The 22,515-nt window shown below is 38.9% G+C and overlaps 1 protein-coding gene across 1 annotated transcript in view; it reads right to left on the bottom strand.

Annotated features, from left to right (window-relative positions):
• Window positions 1–20,175: 20,175 nt before the first annotated feature.
• Window positions 20,176–22,515, bottom strand: part of ANKRD66 (ankyrin repeat domain 66) — a 38,974-nt gene continuing 36,634 nt past the window's right edge. The window contains exon 7 of the mRNA XM_032140311.2: window positions 20,176–20,841. Coding sequence (XP_031996202.1) covers window positions 20,643–20,841 — 199 coding nt within the window. The 3' untranslated portion in view covers window positions 20,176–20,642. The remainder of the gene's footprint in view (window positions 20,842–22,515) is intronic.

Here is a 22,515-nt window from a genome sequence, read left to right as displayed (position 1 = left end):
TTGCACAAACATGCAAGCAAGAGTGTCAGTCACCGATGACCTGTGAGTAGAAGTGTTACATTTCTTTACGTACAAGGAAAGGAAGAAAGCTATTAATAGCTACACCTTGGTTTTTCAGTTGAATTTCTGGGAACAGGAGTTTGCCAACTCCCATCTAAGTTCCATAGCTTGAATGGCATTTCTTCTTATTAAAATAATAGCAATTATTGTAATACCCAGAGGAGTCATTAGGTGCTTACTACACGGCAGGCACTGTGTAAAGTGTCTTACGTAGGTTATCTCATTTAATTCTCATAACAATCACATAAGATAAGAATTGTTTCTCTCAATTTATGAAAGACTGAGCTTAGTCTAGTGCTCAGAACCCGAAAAAGGTCAAAATAGAGAAATTAGCTAATAATGTGTTCTTTTCATAGGTCAGTCTCCATTCTCAGTTGATTAGCTAAACCAATGTGTTGATGCATGTGTTCATTCATTCATGCATTAATTCATAAAATCTTTACTGAGTGCCTCCTCTGTACTGAACATTGTATTAGGCACTGGGGAAACAGTCGTGGCCCAGACAGACACTGTCACTACCATCATAGAGATTACATAAAGAAGGAGGAGGCAAGTACCCACCAGCATTTTAGTAGATCTCAAAGTAAAGGTGGATCAACAGGTAAACAGATGAACAAGCTGTGATATATTCATATATTCCCATAAAATTCTACTAGAATAAAATACACAACAGAATACTGTCACCATGGACTATTACTCAGCAATAAAAATTGAGCTACAAATACAGCTAACAGCATGGATACATCTCAGAAAGTGTTATACTAAGAGGCCAGACACAAGACAATATGGTGTGTGATTTCACTAACATAAAACACAAGAAAAGGCGAAGTTATAATAATAGAATCCAGATCAGTGGTTGCCAGTGGCCAGAGGTTGGGAGTGGAGGGAGATCTGACTACAAAGACAAGAGGAAACTTTGGGGGTGATGGAAATGTTCTATATCTCGATTGTGTTGGTGGTTACACATAGTAAAAGTTTGTCATAACTCATGGAATTATACATTTAAAATTGACAAGTTTTCTTGTACGTAAGTTACACCTTAATAAAGTTGACTTTACAAAAAATTAGGGACCCTGGGAGCCACATCCTACCTCTTCCACTGACACACCAGGTGACATTGGGTGAAACACTGAATCTGTGTTTTTGTTTCTTCTTTTCTTAACATGGGCTAATGAGACCTTGTCTGCCTCTCTTATTACTAGGTCAAGAGAATTTCAAATGGGCAAGTAAAAGGCTTTGCAATGTATTAGATGCTATGTAAATATGTAACTTCATCGTTATTGTTCCCTCACTGAGGACTATGCTTTCATGATTCTCAGAGGTCTAGAGTCGATTTATTTTGATGGATTTCATAACAGTTTGGTTTTGATCTCCTTGTAAGAAGGGAAGCTTTGGAGGCTGAGCCCGGGCTTTGTGGTTCCGGGTCAGCATGTTTTAGGGAAGACCTAACCCTTGGCACTGGATTTGGCCCATCAAGTGGCTGAGCAGATAGGAACAAGATCTTTGGAACATTTTTACCAATAACCACACATCCCTAAATAATCAACAAGTCCATGTCCCCTGTGTGACTGGATGAGAAACCAATGCTGCGGGTGATCTGCGCAGAGTCTGCTCATGGAACAACATGAGCAACTGATGGTTAGCTTTGTGGTTAGAAACTTCCTTGATTCTCATCCAAGGATTTATCTCCTTACTGCTGGCTGTTTTCCTGAAGAAGCAAAAATGTGTTCTCCATTCTGAAAGCAATTCTTCTCCCACCAATTTTTATTTTATTTTATTTATTTTAGAGCTCAATATGCCACTGATTTCAGAACTGTTCACACTGTAAAGAAACATGAGTAGCACAGATAAATCCATCTTGACATATCCAGTCAGTATTTGATCAGGTCACCAACACGCACTTGGGCCCATATTGGATGCTAAGAGGGAAACTAAGAAGAATATTGCACTTTCCTTGTTCTCAAGGCCTTTAAATTTAATTTTTCCTGAAAGTGCAGTCCCTTCATTTACTGAGTCAGTGGCAAAAAAAATGCTATGACATTAAAACATGTCCATTATGAAATTAAATCTTTCTTTAAAAATAGAAAAAGAAGAAAAGAAAAACCACTATGAGTGCCACTGTTGACTTATGCTCTGATTCCTTCCAGTTTTTTATTATTTATATAGACATATTTTATAATAATATAAAATTTATCCACTTACATTTTGACCATTAGGGCTTTCAAAGAGTCATTGAGTAGGAGTGTCACCCATTTTTCCTAAATTACCCTCCTCAGGAGCATTCATCAGTGCTCAATTCTTCCCCAACAGATGTTGACCAAGGCAGAGTCCCACCGAAAATATTGTGGGTCGCCAGATATCTCAGCTTTTTAAAAAGTAATGCTTATTAAGTTAGTTTATATTTACAATTAATAGTTAATACAAGAAAATTGGAAGAAAAAAATACTAGGAAAATGCTAACTTTAATCTCAAAGTAACCACCGTCAGCATCTTGGGGTGTGTCCTAGATTATTCCTCCGTGCCTATTTTTCTTTGTAAAAATATTAGTGACATTGGGCTTATAGCCTGGCTTCTAAATATTCCTCCATGTCGACAGATATTCTTTAACGGCATGCTTTTCAGTAGTGACCTATAATTTCATTAAATGGATATGCTGACTAAGCAAGCCTGTGCTGTGAATGTAAAGGTTACTTCCAGTTGATTTTGCTTGTCACAGGCAAGGCTACAGGAAATATCCTTGCATTTGCAATCTTAAGTTATTGCCTTAGAACAAATTCCGAGAAGGGGAATTGCTGAGTCAAATATATTTAGTTGTTTTTTTTTTTTTAATAAAGAAAATATAATTACATAACATCCCCAATTCCCCCACTCTCTGAAAGCACCTTAAAGAAAGGTGAAGACAATTTGAGCTCCTTCAGCCAAAGATCCTAAGAATTCAGGAATTAACTCCTCAAAAGGGAAACAAAGTAATCATACCATGATTTGGTGGCTTACAAAAGGCAACACGAAAATGAGGAATATTAGGACCAATAAAGTGGAGAAAGCAATTTCCACCCTTCCATTCTTTGATGGATGCTGTGTTACATGTAATAACACATTTAGCAAGAACGGCAAAATATAAGTTTCCTCTAGTAGACCCTTCAAATGGAATGATAGTTATAAATACAGTAGACATGACATGTCTCTTAAGGGGCAAAGGAAGTCAACTTCTGTTATCTGTATTCTACAACCAGAAAAGAGTCAGGTATTTAACACTATTATATTACTTAATCTTCACTGAGGCTCTTTGACATTTGTTAGGGACTGAATGTTTATGTCCACCCATCCTCCCAAAATTCATATGTTGGAGTCCTAACCCTAGTGTGGCTATATTTGGAGATGGAGCCTCTAAGGAAGTAATCAAAGTTAAGTAAGGTCAAAAAGGTGGGTCCATGATCAGGCAGAATATGTCCTTAAAAGAAGAGATAACAGGCCAGGTATGGTGGCTCACGCCTGTAATCCCAGCACTTTGGGAGGCCAAGGCAGGCGGATCATGAGGTCAGGAGATCGAGACCATCCTGGCCAACATGGTGAAACCTGGTTTCTTCTAAAAATACAAAAATTAGCTAGGCGTGGTGGTGCGCGACTGTAGTCCCAGCTACTAGGAAGACTGAGGCAGGAGAATGGCTTGAACCCGGGAGGAGGAGGTTGCAGTGAGCTGAGATCGGGCCACTGCACTCCAGCCTGGGCAACAGAGCGAGACTTCATCTCAAAAAAAAGCCCTCACTAAAAACCAAGTTTGCCAACACCCTGATCTTGGATGTCTCGGCCTCTAAACCTGTAAGAAAATACAGTTTACGATGTTTCAGCCACTCAGCCTGTCATATGTTGTTCTGGCAGTCTGAGAAGTCTAACACAACATGGATATTATCATCATCTACATTATAGATGAGAAAACTTCAAGTGAGGAAGGCTAACAATATACAGCAGGTCACACAGTAAGGATCTGACAGCTTTTGAACTCGCCTCTGTCTGAGGCCACAGCCCATGTTCTATCTGCTTTATCTTCTTGACTCTACAAGAAGGAAAAAAGTTGGTGACTACCTTTCAGGTGTGATTTGAGACACTCTAGTCAACTGTTCTAGGTCCTAAGACATGATCGTTATTATCTGCCTCCGTTCCTGAAATTCCACCATTAAAGAATCTGTGCCCAATATTCCAAAGTTTACTCTCTTTCTGGAACTTTTCTCTGAAATTCGGAAACCTCCCAAAAAGAATAATATTTTAAACCAAGGAATCTGACATATAGTCCCCTCCCCAAATGTACAGCCCACCGGTACATTACAAAGGTAATGTTTTCAGAACATTACCTTTGTCTAATAATCTAGACAGTAAATAAGGAGAACAACCAGGCCTACCCAGTTGCCCATCATTGCGATTATGTTGCAAAAAAAAATGTCAAGCAAGAAGGCTAAAATAAAAAATAATCTTAATTAAAACTAAATGCAATTATTATATAATTTAGAGCTACTTAATTCTATTATAATTACATCTTAAAATTGGAGTATTTTGAAGGTTTACTGACAAAAAAATGACAGAGAAGAATAAAGCCTCCATTACACCCTTGTTTTTTTTGTTTCTGTTTTTGTTTTTTCGAGTCTTATCAACATGTGCAAGCCAATCAGGCAAGAACTTTCTCTAATTCCTTTGCTATCAGTTAAATATTCTTGCAGATACACTCTCCCATATCCTCCACTTCCAATACATCCAAGGTTTCAGATTATGTGGCCCAATCCTCCTAAAGAAAACGTAGACAACAAGCTAATAACTTTTTTGGCCACAATTTATTCATTCAAGCCTGTTCTTGCTCTCATATTTCCTACCTCAATTGCCATCCGCTTAGTTGCTCCAAATCAGAAATTGTGGAGCCATTCTTGCCTCTTCCTTTCACGGCAACCAGTTTCAACAGGTTCTGTGGATTCACCCTAATCAAAACTCTCTAAACCATCTGTTTACGGTCTTCCTGATACCCCCACCTCATTGTAGGTCAAGGTCAGCATCATCACCCCCCCCTTCCATCAGGGCATCAGCCTCATCATTAGCCTCCTCCACCAATCACTCTTACGTAGGGTGAGAAACTTCAAGAATGTCTAAGGGATGAAGAACCATAAGGTATTATTAAAAGTATTAATTTTTAAAATTTATTAAATTTATTAAATTAAAATTTATTAAATAAATTTTAACAAAAATAAATTTTAATAAAAATAAATTAAAATTAATTAAATAAATTTTAATAAAAATAAATTAAAATTAATTAAATAAATTTTAATAAAAATTAAAAATAATTAAATTAATATTTAATTAAATTTATTTAATTAAAATTAAAAATTAATTTTAAAAGTTATTATTGAAATATTTGCCATACTGTATGTTTATGTTTCTCTTGAGGCATATCTCTTCAGGATCTTTTATGCACACTCAGCATGTTAATGCTATTCTCACGAAAGGTCTTAAATTCTTAGCAGGATCTCAGATTGTCGATGTTTTATAATTTGAGGATAAGTCACTTAATTTCTTTGAAATGTGTTTGCTTTATCCGTCAAATGATGTTACACCTTGGCGATGTAGTCCTCAAATTCTAAGGCTCTCGGTTGTCTTGAGTAAACTTATCTACTAAGATTTTATTTGCTTTTCTAATTTATTTCTAAGGGTTCAGTGCATGCGTTGGTGAATGAATGCTGCTGTGCTTAGACTGTTTAATCCTTTTTGATGCAAGTCTGCTTTTCTTTGGTGTTAAGTGTTCCACAAGAGGGCGCCCACTTTCTGGTAAATTGGATATTATAGCCATAGTCCACATATTTTAGGGAAATCCCCGAGGGCAATTTAAACAGCAGTTTAAACTTGTAACCTATTTAAATTGTAAATATAACTTGCCTAAATATTTCAAAAGATAATTGTTAGTTAAATTTAATATGTTTTTAAAGAGTATCTCTACAAATGGGGTGAACTGGTGATTTTTCAATGATATGGAAATGATGAAAGACATCAAATTTATATGAAGATATACTTGGGGTTCTATTAGACTTTCTAGAGAACCTTCAATTTCTTAACTTCCTACTTAATAGCCATGCTTCCTAATTACATCTGAATGGTCTACCTCAGAGGGTTTTATGGAGGTTGATTTAAAGTATATGAAAATGATTTGAAACACTATCTAAATATAGGCTATTGTTATTGTTATTGCTAAAAATCAGGACTCAGGTTGTGTCTTAATTATCTTAATCATCATTACATATTTATAGGGGGAAAAGTTAAAACAATTATAAAAGATTCAGTTTTTCATCTTGAAATGTCTCTATTTGAAATTCCTATCAAATAGATGAAAGGTAACCACGTAAATAGCATGTCTGCACTCAACAGCAACAAACTTTTACGCTACATGGTGGCTTTATCAAAATAAGCCACTGAGTCAGACATTTTCAATAAAAAATAGTTTGGGGTAGAATTCTTCACAAAAACAGCAAAGCACTCCGGAGAGCAAATAAGCAGTTTCGAGGAAAGATTCCGCTACCCATTGAGAAAATTTGATTCAAGGGTCCACATTTATAAACTTTAGGCAAATTATTATAATGGGGTCTGATGGTGGAGATGATGGTGATGGTGAAGGGAGTGGGGCAAAGTTGACGGGAATAAAGGAAGGGAAGTGAATGAAGTTGGGAGATTGGTAGGGGATGGGGAAGGAGGAACAAACCGATAGTCAAAGGGACCCTGCGGGCAGGAAGACATTAGGTCAGGACAACAAACACAAGACGGCAGCTTCTAGCATCACTGGACACTCAAACTTGCATTTGAATCCTTTGAGAAGGACTCAAAACATCACATAAAAGTCACAGCAGCCACCCAGGAGGCTAGCCAGGGCATCAAAAGATGTGAGAGATGACATCTACATATGAGGTTACAAAGTTAGCAGGAAGAGTACACGTTTCTCTTTCAGTATGGGTTTGAGTGACTTTGAGAAAGTTAATGTTTCTGAGCTTCCATCTCTTCAACATTTTTTTCTTTTCTGATCTATTTTATTTTCATTTACTATTATTATTTTTATTATTTCAATCGTTTTTGGGGAACATGTGGTATTTTGTTAAATGGGTAAGTTCTTTAGCAGTGATTTCTGAGATTTCAGTGCACCCGTTACGCAAGCAGTGTACACTGAACCCAACGTGTAGTGTTTTATCCCTCACCCCCTCCCATCCTTCCCCCAGAGGCCATTATATCTTTTTTTTTTTTTTTTTTTTAAGATGAAATCTCGCTCTGTCTCCAGGCTGGAGTGCAGTGGCGCCATCTCGGCTCACTGCAACCTCTGCCTCCGAGGTTCAAGCGATTCTCCTGCCTCAGCCTCTCGAGTAGCTGGAACTATAGGCAAGCATCACCACGCCCAGCTAATTTTTGTATTTTTAGTAGAGACGGGGTTTCACCATGTTGGCCAGGATGGTCTTGATCTCCTGACCTCATGATTCGCCCACCTTGACCTCCCAAAGTGCTGGGATTACAGGCATGAGCCACTGCGCCTGACCCATTATATCATTCTTATGCCTTTGTGTCCTCATAACTTAGCTCCCACTTATGACTGAGAACATTCAATGTTTGGTTTTCCATTCCTGAGTTATTACACTTAGAATAACGGTCTCCAATTCCATCCAAGTTAATGTGAGTGCCATTATTTTGTTCCTTTTTATGGCTGAGTAGTATTCCATGGGAGATATAGATATATATGTATATATATATACATACTTGTTTTTTATATATATATATACACTTGTTATATATATATATATACACTTGTTATATATATACACTTGTTATATATATATACACTTGCTATATATATATACACTTGCTACATATATATACACTTTTTACATATATATATAGACTTGCTATATATGCTTGTTCCATAGTTTTGTAATTGTGAATTGTGCTGCTATAAACATGTGTGTGCAAGTGTCTTTTTCTTATAATGACTTTTCCTCTGGGTAGATACGCAGCAGTGTCAATGGTAGATCTATCTTTAGTTCTTTAAGGAATCTCCACACCGTTTTACGTAGTGGTTGTACTAGTTTACATTCCCACCAGTAGCGGAGAGAGTTCCCTTTTCACCACATCCATGCCAACATCTATTTTTTTTTTTTTATTTTAAGTATGGTCATACTTTCAGAAGTAAGGTGGTATCACATTGTGGTTTTGATTTGCATTACCCTGATAATTAGCGTGTGGAGCATTTTTTCATGTCTGTTGGCCATTTGTATATCTTCTTTTGAGAATTGTCTATTCATGTCCTTAGCCCACTTTTTAATGGGATTATCTGTTTTTTTTTTTTCTTGCTGATTTGTTTGAGCAGCTCTTCAGCTTTAGAATGAGGATAATAATACTCACCTCTCAGTGTTATAATGATTTAATAAAATAAAACATAAAGCTGTACATGGTAAATACTATTAACACAAAAACAGTACCTCTACCATCACCATCATCATTATCCTCCTCTCCTCCTCATCATCATTATTTTTATCTGTGTTGTCCCACATTATTTCTGTTTAAGACTTGATGGTGTGGTAAGTCCTTCAGTGAACGTACCTGGCTAAAATGCTTCTGTGGCTTTCCATACATGGCAATTAAATAAAAAAAAATCTTACAAAGTTTAACATATACCTACCTGACGACCAAGCAATTCCATTCCTAGGTGTTACCAGAGATAAATGAAAGTATTTGTAAATAAAAAGACACACTAAAAGTTCATTGTAGTTTTAATTGTAACTACCTCAAAGTGGAAGCAACCCAAATGTCCATCAAGTGGTGAATTAATAAACTATGGTATACTCATCCAGAGAATAAGCTATTGACACAATCAATAACACACAAATCTCAAAAACATTATGTTGAGTGAAAGAAGCAAGACACAGGTAATGCATACTAATGATTTCTTTATACAAAATTGAAGAATACACTAAACTAATCTATGTTGACAGAAATCAGAACAGAAGTTCAGGCCAGAGGAAGAGGGAGCAGAGGAGGGAGTGGGACAGGACTGGTAAGGATTGACTAGACAGGGGTATCGTGGAATGTAGAATGTTCTCATCCTGTGTAGGGTGTGGATTTTATGAGTGTACACGTTAAACGGTTCGCTTATGCTCTGTGCATTTGACATATGCCAGTTATATACTGATAATATGTCAGTTCTTTGGAAATGTAAGAGAAAATAAACAAGTCTGTGAGATTTAAGTAGCCAAAAAGAGCTCACAAAGTGAAACTGATCTACCAAGATACAGTGAAAGGCAACACGTACAGAGACAGCTTCCATGGCAAAAAGACAGAAACCTACAGTGATGAATAAAGTAAGAGCAGATTTCCAGAAGTTGCTGAATCCATAGCTCATGAGAAAAATAGTTGTTAGGGGCCGCCCCCAGCAAATTTTCCCTGTGCGGACGCTGAATTGTCATCAAGCATGATCAGCGTCTGTGAAACGGGTTGATGGGGGCACATTCTGCACATTTACTGCATATCCTACTCACCCCGTAACTGAGTCATCTGCCAGGCCTTCACAGTATGTTCATAATCTGGGCACTTCTCACCACCTTCATTGCAGCTCAAGCCACCATCCCCTGTAGCCTTATTATGGCAATAGCTTCGGTTTCTGGTCTCCCTGCTTCTACCCTGGCCTCTTTTCAGCATAGCCTACTCTCAGCACAGTAGCCAGAGAGACCTGGTTAAGACTCTCCAGTAGTTTTCCATGACCCTTAATACAAAATGCTTAATTATTTATTGCCTTGGCCTATAACGTCTGCATGAACCTGCTGCTGCAGTCCACCTCTCCAACTTTATCTCATTCCCTGAGGCACTCTCCAGCCCTTTGTGATCCACCCTTAGCAGTTTCTTACTGTAGTTTGGATATCCTAAACTTGTGTCAGATATAGGGTTTCGTACCTGCTATGCCCTTCCCCGAGAATGATCCTCTTTCACAGCTTCTGGCTTTTACTTCATTTAGATTACTGTTCTTATGGCCTCTGCCTAGAGATGCCTTCTCTGAGAACCCTTTTAAAATAGCACCCCCAGTTACCACCTTTCCCATTAACCCATATGATTGTTAATTTTATGTGTCAACTTGACCGAGCCATAGATGTGCCCAGATATTTAGTCAAACATTATTCTGGGTGTTTCTGTGCAGGTGTTTTGGGATGAGATGAACATTTAAATATGTAGACTGAGTAAAGCAGACTGTCCTCCCTAATATGGGTGGACAATCAGCTGAAGGTCTGAATAGAACAAAAGGCTGACCCTCCCAAGAATAAGAAAGTCTTCTTCCGCCTAATGGCCTTCCAACTGGAACATTGGCCCTTCCTGATTTTGCAGCAGTCTGCCAGCCTACAGGCTCAAACTGGGACATCAGCTTTGCGGGCCTTGGACTTGCTCCCCCTCCATAATCATAAGAGACAAAGCCCCTTAATGAATAAATAGATCCTATTGATTCTGTTTCTCTAGAGAACCCTAATACAACATGCTTTATTTTTCCCACAGTGCGTACCCTCATCAGGCACACAATATATTTTCTCATTTATTTGTTTATTGCCTGACCCCTCATGTAAGTTCATGAAGGCAGGAACTTCGTCTTATTTTCTGCTCTAGGTAAGCACCTAGCACGTGGTAGGTGCTCGGGAAATAATTGTTGAATGAATTCTACTTGAAAAGCTTATTCTACTTGAAATGCCACTTAAGAATACTTAAAAAGCTTTCTCTTACAACGCTAGACACCTAGAATAGTGGTTTTCTACTTTGGTTACACTTGAGAATCAATAAGAAGCTTTTATGTATTTTACTTTATACTTTTAGTACATGATTCTGATAAGTGGTCTACAAGATTCACCAGGCAGCCAAAGGAGTCCATGGTACACAAACGCTAAGAATTTACCTTCCTCAATGAACATGGCAGGAAGTGTATCGTCATCTTCACTCACAGTGCTTAACACATTGCTGCTGTGCAGTGAGTCTTTCTTGAGCAGAGTGTGAGATGGAGAGGCCGTGGTGGGTCCCTGCCACCCAATAGCTCACATTGCTGAGCACCTGATGCCAGGCACTGTGTAAAATGCTGTAGAAGCCTTGTCACTTCATTCTCACGTTGACAATCCTGTGAGGAGGGCATTATTATACTCCGCAATCATAGATGAGAAGTTCAGAGAAGTTGGACAGTGTAACCAAGGTTCAACATCTCTTTGATCAGGCTGACTTGGGAATCCAAGCCTTTACGTACTGTGCTGCCTCCCTGTGGCATCTCTTACCTAGGTTGCTCCAGAAGTCTCCTACTTGGTCTCCCTGCCTGCATTTTTGCCCTGTTCCAATATGTTTGCAATACCACTGTGTCACAACCAACTTTACTTAAGGCCCTCCAGAGGATTCTCATTACCCTCAAGGTACCATCAAACTGATATGCCCTGGGCATCTGTGACTGGGCTTCATCTGCTTTCTAGGGTCACTAGGGCCATCGCTTCCCCTCCCTGTCCCAGATCCCTCACATACACTATACTCCAGCCCTGCCAAACTTGCTTTGGTCTCTCAAACTTGGCACAAATTCTCTTCAGTCTGCGCCTTCCTAAAGCAGCTCCTTGGCCTAGTGTGTGCTCTCTCCTTCTCTTCTTCTGCTTAACCCAGCCTCCCTTTTAGTTTTCTGTTCAGATACCACCTCCTCCAGGAGACCTCCCCTGAATTCTTCAGACTACGTTATGAGCTCCAGGTAAGGGCTCCTGAGGTCTTTGGGCCTCCCCTTCACATTCCATCCCCCTTTACCGTTTTTGTGAGTTAACTTCTTGCTTTCCCAGCTGGATGGGATCTAGCCTATCTTGTCCACTTTAGGGTGAGCACCTGGCACCTACAACAGTGCTTGGCACGTTAAGTGTGCCTAATGTATATTTGTTATATGAGTGAATAGATGAGTCATTGAGACACCTACTCTTAAGAACTCATCTGTTCATTTGCATGAAATGTCCAGAAAAGGCAAATTTATAGAGACAAAACGATTAGTGACTGCCAGAGCATGTGAGTGGGAGCTGGGAGTGATTGCTGATGGACAGGAGAGATCTCTTTAGGGTGTTGAAAATCTTCTAAAATTGGTTTGTGGTGGTGGTTGCACAACCATATGTCTACTAAACATCATTGAATTATACACTTAAAATGAGAGCATTTTATGGCATGTAAATTATTCTTCAATAGATCTGTGTTAAAAAGGAACTCATCTAGCCTTTGCTGGCTGCTTGCCAACCAGTTCCACAGATTGCTCTGATGGCAGGAAAGCCATCCCAAAATCTTACATAGCTTAACATTTCTATAATAGCAATAAGGGCCAGACCTCAGGTTTCACTGTTTCACACACAACCTTAACTTCTCAGTGGAAAGTATTTTGCTACCTTAGATTCTTCAGGATCTGTAGTCATCAAGTTTCATGGAACCTGATAGGGAGGCTCAGAGTCACATGGCCGAGGGAATTCCTGTACTGAACATTAAAAAAAAATCTTTGTAGCTAAATTTACTTGGAGACTAGCACAATGTGCAGGGGTGTTAGATAAGGTCAGGGAAGTGTCTGAGTGTGACCAGGCGAGAGACAGGAAGCCAACTTAGAGAGCAGAAGCTGTTCTCTCTAATTTCTGAACCCCCGCTGCAAAGTTGCTGAACAGTCACGTGGTTCCTAGTGGGTGGAAGGTCTCTGATTTCTCTTCTGCAAATGTGGCAAGAATTTAGAGTTCCCCAGCCCAATAAGAGGAACATGTGTGGCCACAGGCTGGCCTTGGGACTCCAGTTATATCCTGGAAGGCAGCTTTTTCTTTGCCTTGGTTTTGTCAAATGACATGTGGCAAGAAATGGTTTGCTAAGAGACTGCAGCTGTACTTATGTTCCCACAAGCCATGCCAGAGTGCTCAAAGAGAAAAATTCTAGTACCCCTCAAGTCCAAGATTCCTGGAGAGCTCACGGCTGCTGTCCCAAAGTCCTTTGGTCTGATGGAATCTAGGACTACCCAAATGTTGAGAACAGAGTGACAAAGCCAGCAGGGGAGAGAATTCCTGAGTTGTCTCTTAGTGAAATTTGCTCTTTTGCATAGGAATTATTGGTGATGCTTTATTGCCCTATAGTTGGTATATGTGATTTTATAAGATGGGGGGAACGATCCTCTGGAGGGAGTGTGGGATGTTGGACAGATGACTGGACGAGAACACAGAAAACCTGAATTCAAATACTAATTCTACAACAAATCCACTATGTAAGCTTAGGGAAATCACTTTTCTTCTCTGAGCATCTGATTGCCCATCTCTAAAAGGAGGGTTTTTGGTTAGATGAACTTTAAGGTCCTCTTGACTCCGATAATAAGAAGAGTAATAACTATAATCATGAGTGCCAGGTACATCGTGTGTAATCCTAAGAGGCAGGCATGGCTATCACCAGTTACAAATGAGGAAACTGAAGATATGGCAGACTAACCAAACTCCTCAAGTTCAAACTGTTTAGAAAGAATTGCTTGAACTGACTATCCTAAAATAGGTCCTGAACTCTGACTACACAGCAGAATGTGAGGGAATCATTTCTAATTTCTTGGGCTTGTGGGCACCATAGACATTTCCAAAGGCCACTGGCTAATGCAGAAAAGCCTCTAGATTTTCCCCTAACATTACATTTAGAAAACTTTCAAATACACAGAAAAATTTTAAAAAATTTTTATAGTACCATCCTAATACCTATCTTCTACTAGCTCTTACTGTTTGGTTTCACACATAACTAGTCACCTGCCATCCCACTATCCCTCTGTCAATCTTATTTTTGGAGGAACCTTTAGTCTTAATGAGTTTCTAAGAAAGATGTCTCTCATTAAGCTTTCTCAGTTCTTTCTCCCTGGCCACATATTGCTTAATCTTCACAAGTGTCGATGAAGCCAGCACAAATGGGCCTTATGTAGGAAGAAACTGAGGCTCACAAAGGTCTGCAACTTGCTCAAGGCCACTGAGCTGGGAAGTGCTGGAACCCACCTGTCTCAGGCAAAAGCCCCTGCTCTTACCACCATGTTCTGTTGCCCTCTGACACAGCACTTTTCACAAACATAGGCATTATGCCTTTGTTAGTCAGTCATCTTTTACTTTCACTGAGGTTTTTTTTTTCCCTAGGGCATTAATATCTTTGAGGCAAAATGAAACAAAATAAAAATGACTCAGGTTTTATTCACTCTGCTAAGAGCAGAACTTCATGTATAGTGTCCTAAAAGAGAATGAGTAAATTATGTGGTCCCCCTCCCATAGAGGTTGACTTTACCATCTGGTTTTGTGTGTGTGCGTATATGTGTGTGTTTATGTGTAGTCCATCATATCTGTTTGCTTTCACAAACCAGTGCCTTTCAACTCCGTTGTCAACCTTAGCTGCTTCTTTTGTCTTTCTTCCTTTCATTTTGCGTGCCATGTTCTTGAAATCATGAGAGAAGAGGAAGTTCCATCAGGGTGAATGAGTGTAGGCACAGGCCTTGAGTGATATGGGAATGCTTACACTGCTCAATGTGTCTTTCAAGCCTTGTCATCCTCAACCTGTCAGCTGGGCTTGCACAAGTAAATATATTTCCATGTTGTTTTTTTTGAGACCGAGCTTCACTCTTTTTTGCCCAGGCCTCCCAAAGTGCTAGGATTATAGGGATGAGCCACCGCACCTGACCTAAATACATTTCCTTGCCAGCTTGATTGAGTAAATGGATGTTGGCAACCAGAAACGCCTTAGGTGATCCAGAACCCCATCACACCTTTATTTTAAAGTAGCTTTCCCCCTCTGCTTTCATTTAAATATGGGTATGTCTGCAGTTACAGGAGCCATAATACTTTATTTTTTTATAATTTTTCTCCACTTTTTAAAATTATTATTTATTTATTTATTTATTTTGAGATAGAATCTCACTCTATCCCCCAGGCTGGAGTGCAATGGCATGATCTCAGCTCACTGCAACCTCCGCCTCCCAGTTTCAAGAGATTCTGCTGCCTCAGCCTCCCAAGTAGATGGGATTACAGGTATGTGCCACCATACCTGGCTAATTTTTATTATTATTATTTTTTTTAGTAGAAACAGGGTTTCACCATGTTGGTCAGGCTGGTCTCAAACTCCTGACCTCAGGTAATCCACCCACCTCGGCCTCCCAAAGTGCTGTGATTACAGGAGTGAGCCTCCATGCCCGGCCCACTTTTTTATTAAAAAATAAGTCACAGATTGGGAAAAATGGGTTAATATTCTTAGTGGACAAAGGTAGCGTACAGATTGGCAAAAAGAAAACACATTTCCAGTACAAAAATGAACAACGACAATGGACAATGGGAGCCCTAACACTTTAAATCAGGGAAACTTACCGTGAAACTGTTTAACTGTTTTGTTCCATGAGCCGTTTTGGCTGCCTGGTGAAGTCTATAAACCCCTTTCTAGGAAAAGCATTTTTATATAAAATGTAATATAAGATATTACAAAGAATACTGATTTTATCATAATGCGATTATTAAAATATTAAAATATTAATCGTGAGAATATTTATGTTATTAATATATTACATAACTATATTTAGAGATAATTCTAATAGTTACTGTAATTTCCAGTTAGAATGTAAATATTTAAGAGATCTGAAATATTATCAAAATATTTGATAATTTGAAATATAATATTAATACAACATGAAAATATCTGATTTATCTGTGAGAAACAAAGCCACATGAACTACTAATAAGTATGAGTTTTGTTACCCACCATTCATAGTTGAAGGAAATGTTAAATGTCACATAGGGCTAGTAAAAATAAATATTTTTCCTCCAAAGAAGTTTACATACATCCTAAATTCTATGCAGTTATAAGAATGATTAGTTTAGAAAGGATTTTAACAATTATATAGCTCAAGGATTCTAACCCTGGATGGACATCACATTCGTCTGGTGAATATTGAAAAAATAGAAATTCCTGGGACCTGACTTATTGAATTAGAATCTCTGAGGAGAAATCCATAAATTTGTATTTTTCATAAACTCCAGAGGTTATTCTGATACAAAGCCAATAGGGAATCCACTGAACTAGCCCAATATTTCCAATAATTTATTCACCAAGAATTTATGGAATACATTCCTTTTTCCATCCTCAACTCTCATGGACCTGGTGTTTTGACAGGGGCTTTGTCTTACTACATGCATTAAATAATCATTAATTTTTCCCCCATATTAAAAAATGTTTAACATATACTTTGCATATACTAAAACTTATACTTTTAGTGTACCATACAGTCATGGAACTGAAAATTAGGACTTCAACATACAAATTTAGGGGGAAAAAACAGTTCAACCCTTAACAGCTTTGACTTCTCATTTAAAAAGCTAAGATAAAGGCATCTTCTAATATTTTGATTGTAACTTTCTAAATTTTCTTTTAGCAAGCATTTATAATTACTGATCTAGGAAATAGATACCCAAAGTTGAACAAAGCGCCCTCAGGAGCACACAGTCTACTCAGGCCTTATTCATCTTTTGATTCTCAGAATCTAGCATAGTGCTAGACATAAAGTATGGCTCTACAAATATTTGACAACTGGTAAAACAAAAGAAGGGAGGCAGGACTGTGCTTACTTTAGATCTTCCCTAGTGAAAGAAGAATAATTGCTTTTCATTTCCTTAACGAGTTCAGGTTTTGTATAGGTCCAAAATTAATGATTCTAGTGAATGTGAACATCTTAATTTAAATATGTAGATTGGATGCCTGGTGTAAATTCATCAGGGGCAACATCCTGCTTTAACTTGGTTTCTTAGACAGTCTAGATCTAAAGGTTCCAGACTCTGGTATGATATCAGCAATAGATGTGACCTTGCAGATCTGGTTCTACTCTTTGGTTTTATCTACTCATCTGACAAAGGGCTAATATCTAGAATCTACAATGAACTCAAACAGATTTACAAGAAAAAAACAAACAACCTCATAAAGACTCTCAAAAAAACATTATCACCAAAAACACATGAAAAATCTCCATCACTGGCCATCAGAGAAATCAAACAAAAACTAGCGGCCACTGTTATTGAAAGTCGAAATAGGAACACTTTTACACTGTTGGTGGGACTGTAAACTAGTTCAACCATTGTGGAAGTCAGTGTGGCGATTCCTCAGGGATCTAGAACTAGAAATACCATTTGATCCAACAATCCCATTACTGGGTATATACCCAGAGGATTATAAATCATGTTGCTGTAAAGACACATGCACACGTATGTTTATTGTGGCACTATTCACAATAGCAAAAACTTGGAACCAAGCCAAATGTCCAACAATGATAGACTGGATTGAGAAAATGTGGCACATATACACCATGGAATACTATGCAGCCATAAAAAATGATGATTTCATGTCCTTTGTAGGGACATGGATGAAACTGGAAACCATCATTCTCAGCAAACTATCACAAGGACAAAAAACCAAACACCACATGTTCTCACTCATAGGTGGGAATCGAACAATGAGAACACATGGACACAGGAAGGGGAACATCACACACCGGGGCCTGTTGTGGGGTGGGGGGAGGGGGGAAAGATGTCATTAGGAAATATACCTAATGTTAATTGACGAGTTACTGGGTTCAGCACATCAACACGGCACATGTATACATATGTAACTAACCTGCACGTTGTGCACATGTACCCTAAAACTTAAAGTATAATAAAAAAAAAAGTAAGGAATCCCATCCCAGAATCACTGCCCACAGTCACATAGCCAGTGCCAGGTGAAGTCAAGTCCAGAATCGTCTCTCCTCTTCCACTGCCCTTTGTATGACACGATACTGCCTCTACTTCCTACATGATATAAACAGCTCATTTCTCCTTGCCTGTGAGGGTGGGAGAGAACAGACAAGGACCACAAATACCACTCCCTCCAACTGCTGCAAATCTTCAAATAGATCCCAGTGAAATGGACAGTCAGCACGACAGAATGAAGGCAGGATGTTGGAAGTCCATCTGTTTTGGCTCAGATACCTTGCAAGGGACAAACCTCAGCCCTCACGCTGCTCGGTGGAGAGCTCAACCTCAGGGGCAAGAATATAGTGGACAACTTCATTTAGGGTTTTCATGGGCTTCAGAGAATGATGTCACCCCAAATCTCCCCCTCTGGACTGAGGGAAATGCTTCGAGGCAAGCCATTCTTCATTGTTACATATCTGGGACACTGAAGGCTGTGAAAAATAATAACTACCACAGCAACTGACATTTGGTGACCCACACCTTGTTGAGGACATTGTACTAAGTAGTTGACATGTATTATCTCATTTGATCCTCACCACAACCCTATGACATAGGTGCTGGTATTATCCTTGTTTACAGAAGAGGAAACTTGAGAAGTTAAGCAACCTGCCAAAGATCTTAGAGCCTGAAAGGTTAGCCCATCGACCAAATCCAGCCAGGCTTTACAGCCAGCACAAACATCGGTCAGGTGGCCTAGGGCAAGTCATTCAACCTCTCAGAACTTCAGTTTGTGATGTCAGTTGTGGATAATATACTTGCCTTGCAGGTATGTCATGCAGATTAGATATAATACATGTAAAGCACTTAGTACAGAGCCTATGTTGCATCAAATTATTCATACAGAGAAGCTATTTTACCATTCTCTTCCTGTTGTGCTCATTTACTACCTAAAAACTTGTGGGAGAAGACATAAGTCTCTTTATATCTCAATGAGAATAAGTATGAAATGAGGGCACAACGAGGGCACTGGGAGGCCATAGGGTTGTGGACACAACCAAAGACCCTTTGCTTATCACAGTTTTGTCCAGCTGATGGAGGACATGCCACAAAACTAGATGGGATATTTATGGACTGGACAATAAAGAGCCTCATTTGACCTATAAAAGGCATTATTCCTGGATCCCTTTGGGATTCCCAGGGGAAAACTGAGTTCACTTCTATAGTAATACAACAGCCATGACATAAACCAGTTATAATGTGCCAATGTCAGCATCTTACACACATTGTCCATCTCATTCTCACAGCAACCCCAGGAAATGGGAATTCTTTTACCTATTTCCAGAGAGGAGGATACAAACCTAAGTCAGCCTTACTCATAACCCCATGATTAAAATACTGTACTTATTAGAAAAGTCTGCTTGCAAGGAAAATAATCAATTCAATATACTGTAAGCAAAGGGAAACTTTTATGATAAAATAGTATTTCATAGATTCCTGAGTAAGGAACCAGAACTAAGAATAGCAAATTATCTAACTATTCATCTCTGCCTATCTATCTATCTATCTATCTATCATCTATCTATCTATCTATCATCTATCTATTCATTTATCTACTGACCTATCTCTATCCCTTTGTCTTTTCCTCGGTCTTCTTGTCCTTTTTGTAGAGCATCTCTGTAGCCTTCCTCAGCCCTAGTGTAGAATTAGCCACTCCATACTTCTGAAGTCATCTGCTACTGGACCAGCCTATCATGAGGATTTCTTTTCAAGTACCCAGGAGAAGAATCTTATTAGTCCAGCTCGAGTCAGTTGTCTTCCAATGTTTGTACTGGTCCAAAGCAGGAACTACTCTGCATTGCAGAGCATAGAGAAAGGGATTGATGCTCAAGGGTAGATCAACACGAGGAAAGGTATCCTCTATAGGTATACTGCTTTTCTATAAGGTATTCAAACTTTTTTTTCATACCAGAAAATTCAAACAAAGCATGGCTTGTATTAACACAAGCACTAATTGAGGAATATGTAATGAAGATACTTGATAGCTAAATAAATTGATTTAGGCAGAGAAATTAGTATATCTAAAATGCAGAGCAGCCAGGGAAAGTAAAATACACCAGACCAGTCTCCTAGTAGAAGCTTAATATGCTGTCTGGGTTCTATAGCAACGCTGTTCAATAGAAATAAAATAAAAAACACATGGGTAATTTTAAACATTCTAGTAGCCACATGTTTTAAAAAGGAAAATGAAAAAGGTAAAATTCATTTTGGTAATATATTTTATTCAACACAGTATCCAAAATATTATCATTTCAATGTGGAATCAATATTAAGTATTATTAAGGAGACATTTTATATTTTTGTACTAAGTGTTTGAAATCTAATGTGTATTTTGCATCTCAATTTGGATGCAATTTTTTACTGGAATTATCTGATCTGAATTTAATTTTCTTAAATTTACAGTTGAAAAGGTATACCTATAATCACATGTTCATTATTTTACATTATCTCTCGTTCATTATCAGGGATAAAGTTAATTCATGCCAGAGTTTCCTTGTCCCCTGAAATTCTATCATTGTTGGGGGGCAGGGGACAAAAGATGCTGACTGTGCAAACCACTGATGGCAAAATCCAAGCAGGTTTTGTCCTCTCCTGGTAATTATTGTACACAGTAGGTGCTAGCCAGGAAACAACAGCCCATGTGGACAGCACCTAATGACAGGTCCATGGGCTTTTGGCAGAAGCCAGGTGGGTAAGGGTCTATGAGTAAAGTCATGGAAAGGCCACCATGCCTAACAGCCTCATTTCTGGCACCAGGGAAAGTTCCCTGCCAGAAAACATAAGGCTGAGTTCTCATACTCTCCTCCCCTTGGTATTGCTGGGCCTGGTGGGGCCTCTACTTTTCTTATTCTTTTTATTCATGTTTTGATTTAGGGAAGGAAGAGACAGCTCCAGCTCCCTTTTCTTGGCATCCCAGTCTTCATCGTGCTCATCCAGAGGCAGCCCCTTCTGCTGGGCAGCACGACGGTGGTCCTGGCACTCAGGCTCTGCCCTAGGAAAGAAGAGAGGGGCTTCTGAACTTGGAGCAGCAGGGCCTGTTCCAGCCTGGGAATCGGCCTCTATTCACAGGTTCTGCACACCGCAGTTCAGTTGAGAAGGAAGGAGGCCAAGTTTGAGCATTTCCAAGCATACACTTAGGGAAGATCTCAGACACTAAAGAAACTACTCGGAGGTGGAGAAAAATTGTGGGACCCGAGTGAGATATTAACAGACTCAAAGATAGTCACTCAGCTTCAAGAAAATGCTCCTGATTTTTGAAGTGCTCACATTTAAAGAGCAACCTGCAGATTACTGCGAGACTGTTTTCCTTTGTTTATTTTTAGTTTTATTTTTCATAATTTTAAAAGTGATGTGTGTTCCTTCTATAAAATTTAAAAGTACAGAAACATATAAGGAACAAAATGGGAATCACTCACAATCATATATATATTATATGTATGTATGAATGATGTAAAAATATATATAATTGTAAATGGATACATGAATGGATAAATAGACAGACAAATAGAGCATTATGCACACATAGACAATGGGAAATACACACATATACAGTTTTGTATGAGGCCAAAGGTGAGTAGTGACTTGCTTAAAGGCACTTGGAAAAGTCACTTTTGAACGAATATGAGGACAAATGGAATTTAAGAAGATAGATAATGGTATAGGGAAGGCAAATAGCATTTTAAGTGTAAACCATTATTAAAAGCACAGTTCATTCAAAGGACAGCAAACTCACTAGTCCTTCACCCTAAGCTGGAAGTGACCTTTCAATCTTCAGACCACACCATGTCCTTCCTCTGCCTAGTCACTCTCTGTCTTGTGTTAGTGTTATTTATGTAAAGAAGTGATTTCGTCTCCCAAACAGTTAAACTTCTTGATGTCCAGCACTGTATCTGTTTTATTTTACATTGTTTTTAGGGTCTAACTCAATGACACACTCATAGTAGAACTCAAAAATATTTGCTAAATGAGAGGTTTATCACTTGGGGGCTGAATCAAAAGCTGAATTGTTTCACAACATTCCCTAGGATATTCAGAAAATGATCACATACTATCTAGGCTTCTTTTGAAGTTCTCTTATGTCCTTTATCTTCATCACCTAGCCCAGGAGCTAACTTACTCAAAATGTGGATCAAAAAGAAATTCCTTAAGTGATCCCATTGCCTAAAGTCTAGCAGTCTTCAATCCCACGCAGTACCACTGCCAACTCATCTACTACACAAATAAATTGCTAATGCATCTATTTCAGCTTGTGACTCCCCTGATGAGTTCACACTCTTCTGCTTGCCTGGTTCACTGTGGTCACCCACCCTGTCACCTGACCTTTTCCTCCATTCCTCTCTAGTGTGAATGCTCTGCTTAGCCAGGCCACTCATCTCTGCACTGTCCCTCCACTATCCCTCGCCTTCTCACGTATACACACAACCTATGCACATTTCCAAGTTGGTGCCTTCACTCTGAATCAACAGTTTTTCTCCCTCCTTCATTAGCCAGCTAGCTTTCAAGATCCAGGTTAATCCCCCCTTAATTCAGGATTCTTCTTCCTAAACGCTCTGTCAGAAGGGAAGTTCTTAGTGGGAGCTGCTGATAAGTAGAAATGACTCACACATGATGTGACTGACCTTTATTGTTTTTGCTGGCTCAACACTGTCTGCCTACTTTTCTTGGT

The sequence above is a fragment of the Hylobates moloch genome, unplaced genomic scaffold (genome assembly GCF_009828535.3).
Source record: "Hylobates moloch isolate HMO894 unplaced genomic scaffold, HMol_V3 SCAFFOLD_20, whole genome shotgun sequence".
In the NCBI taxonomy this organism is placed as follows: domain Eukaryota; kingdom Metazoa; phylum Chordata; class Mammalia; order Primates; family Hylobatidae; genus Hylobates; species Hylobates moloch.
Note: the sequence above shows the minus strand (reverse complement) of the source record. Positions and strands in the feature narration are given on the sequence as shown.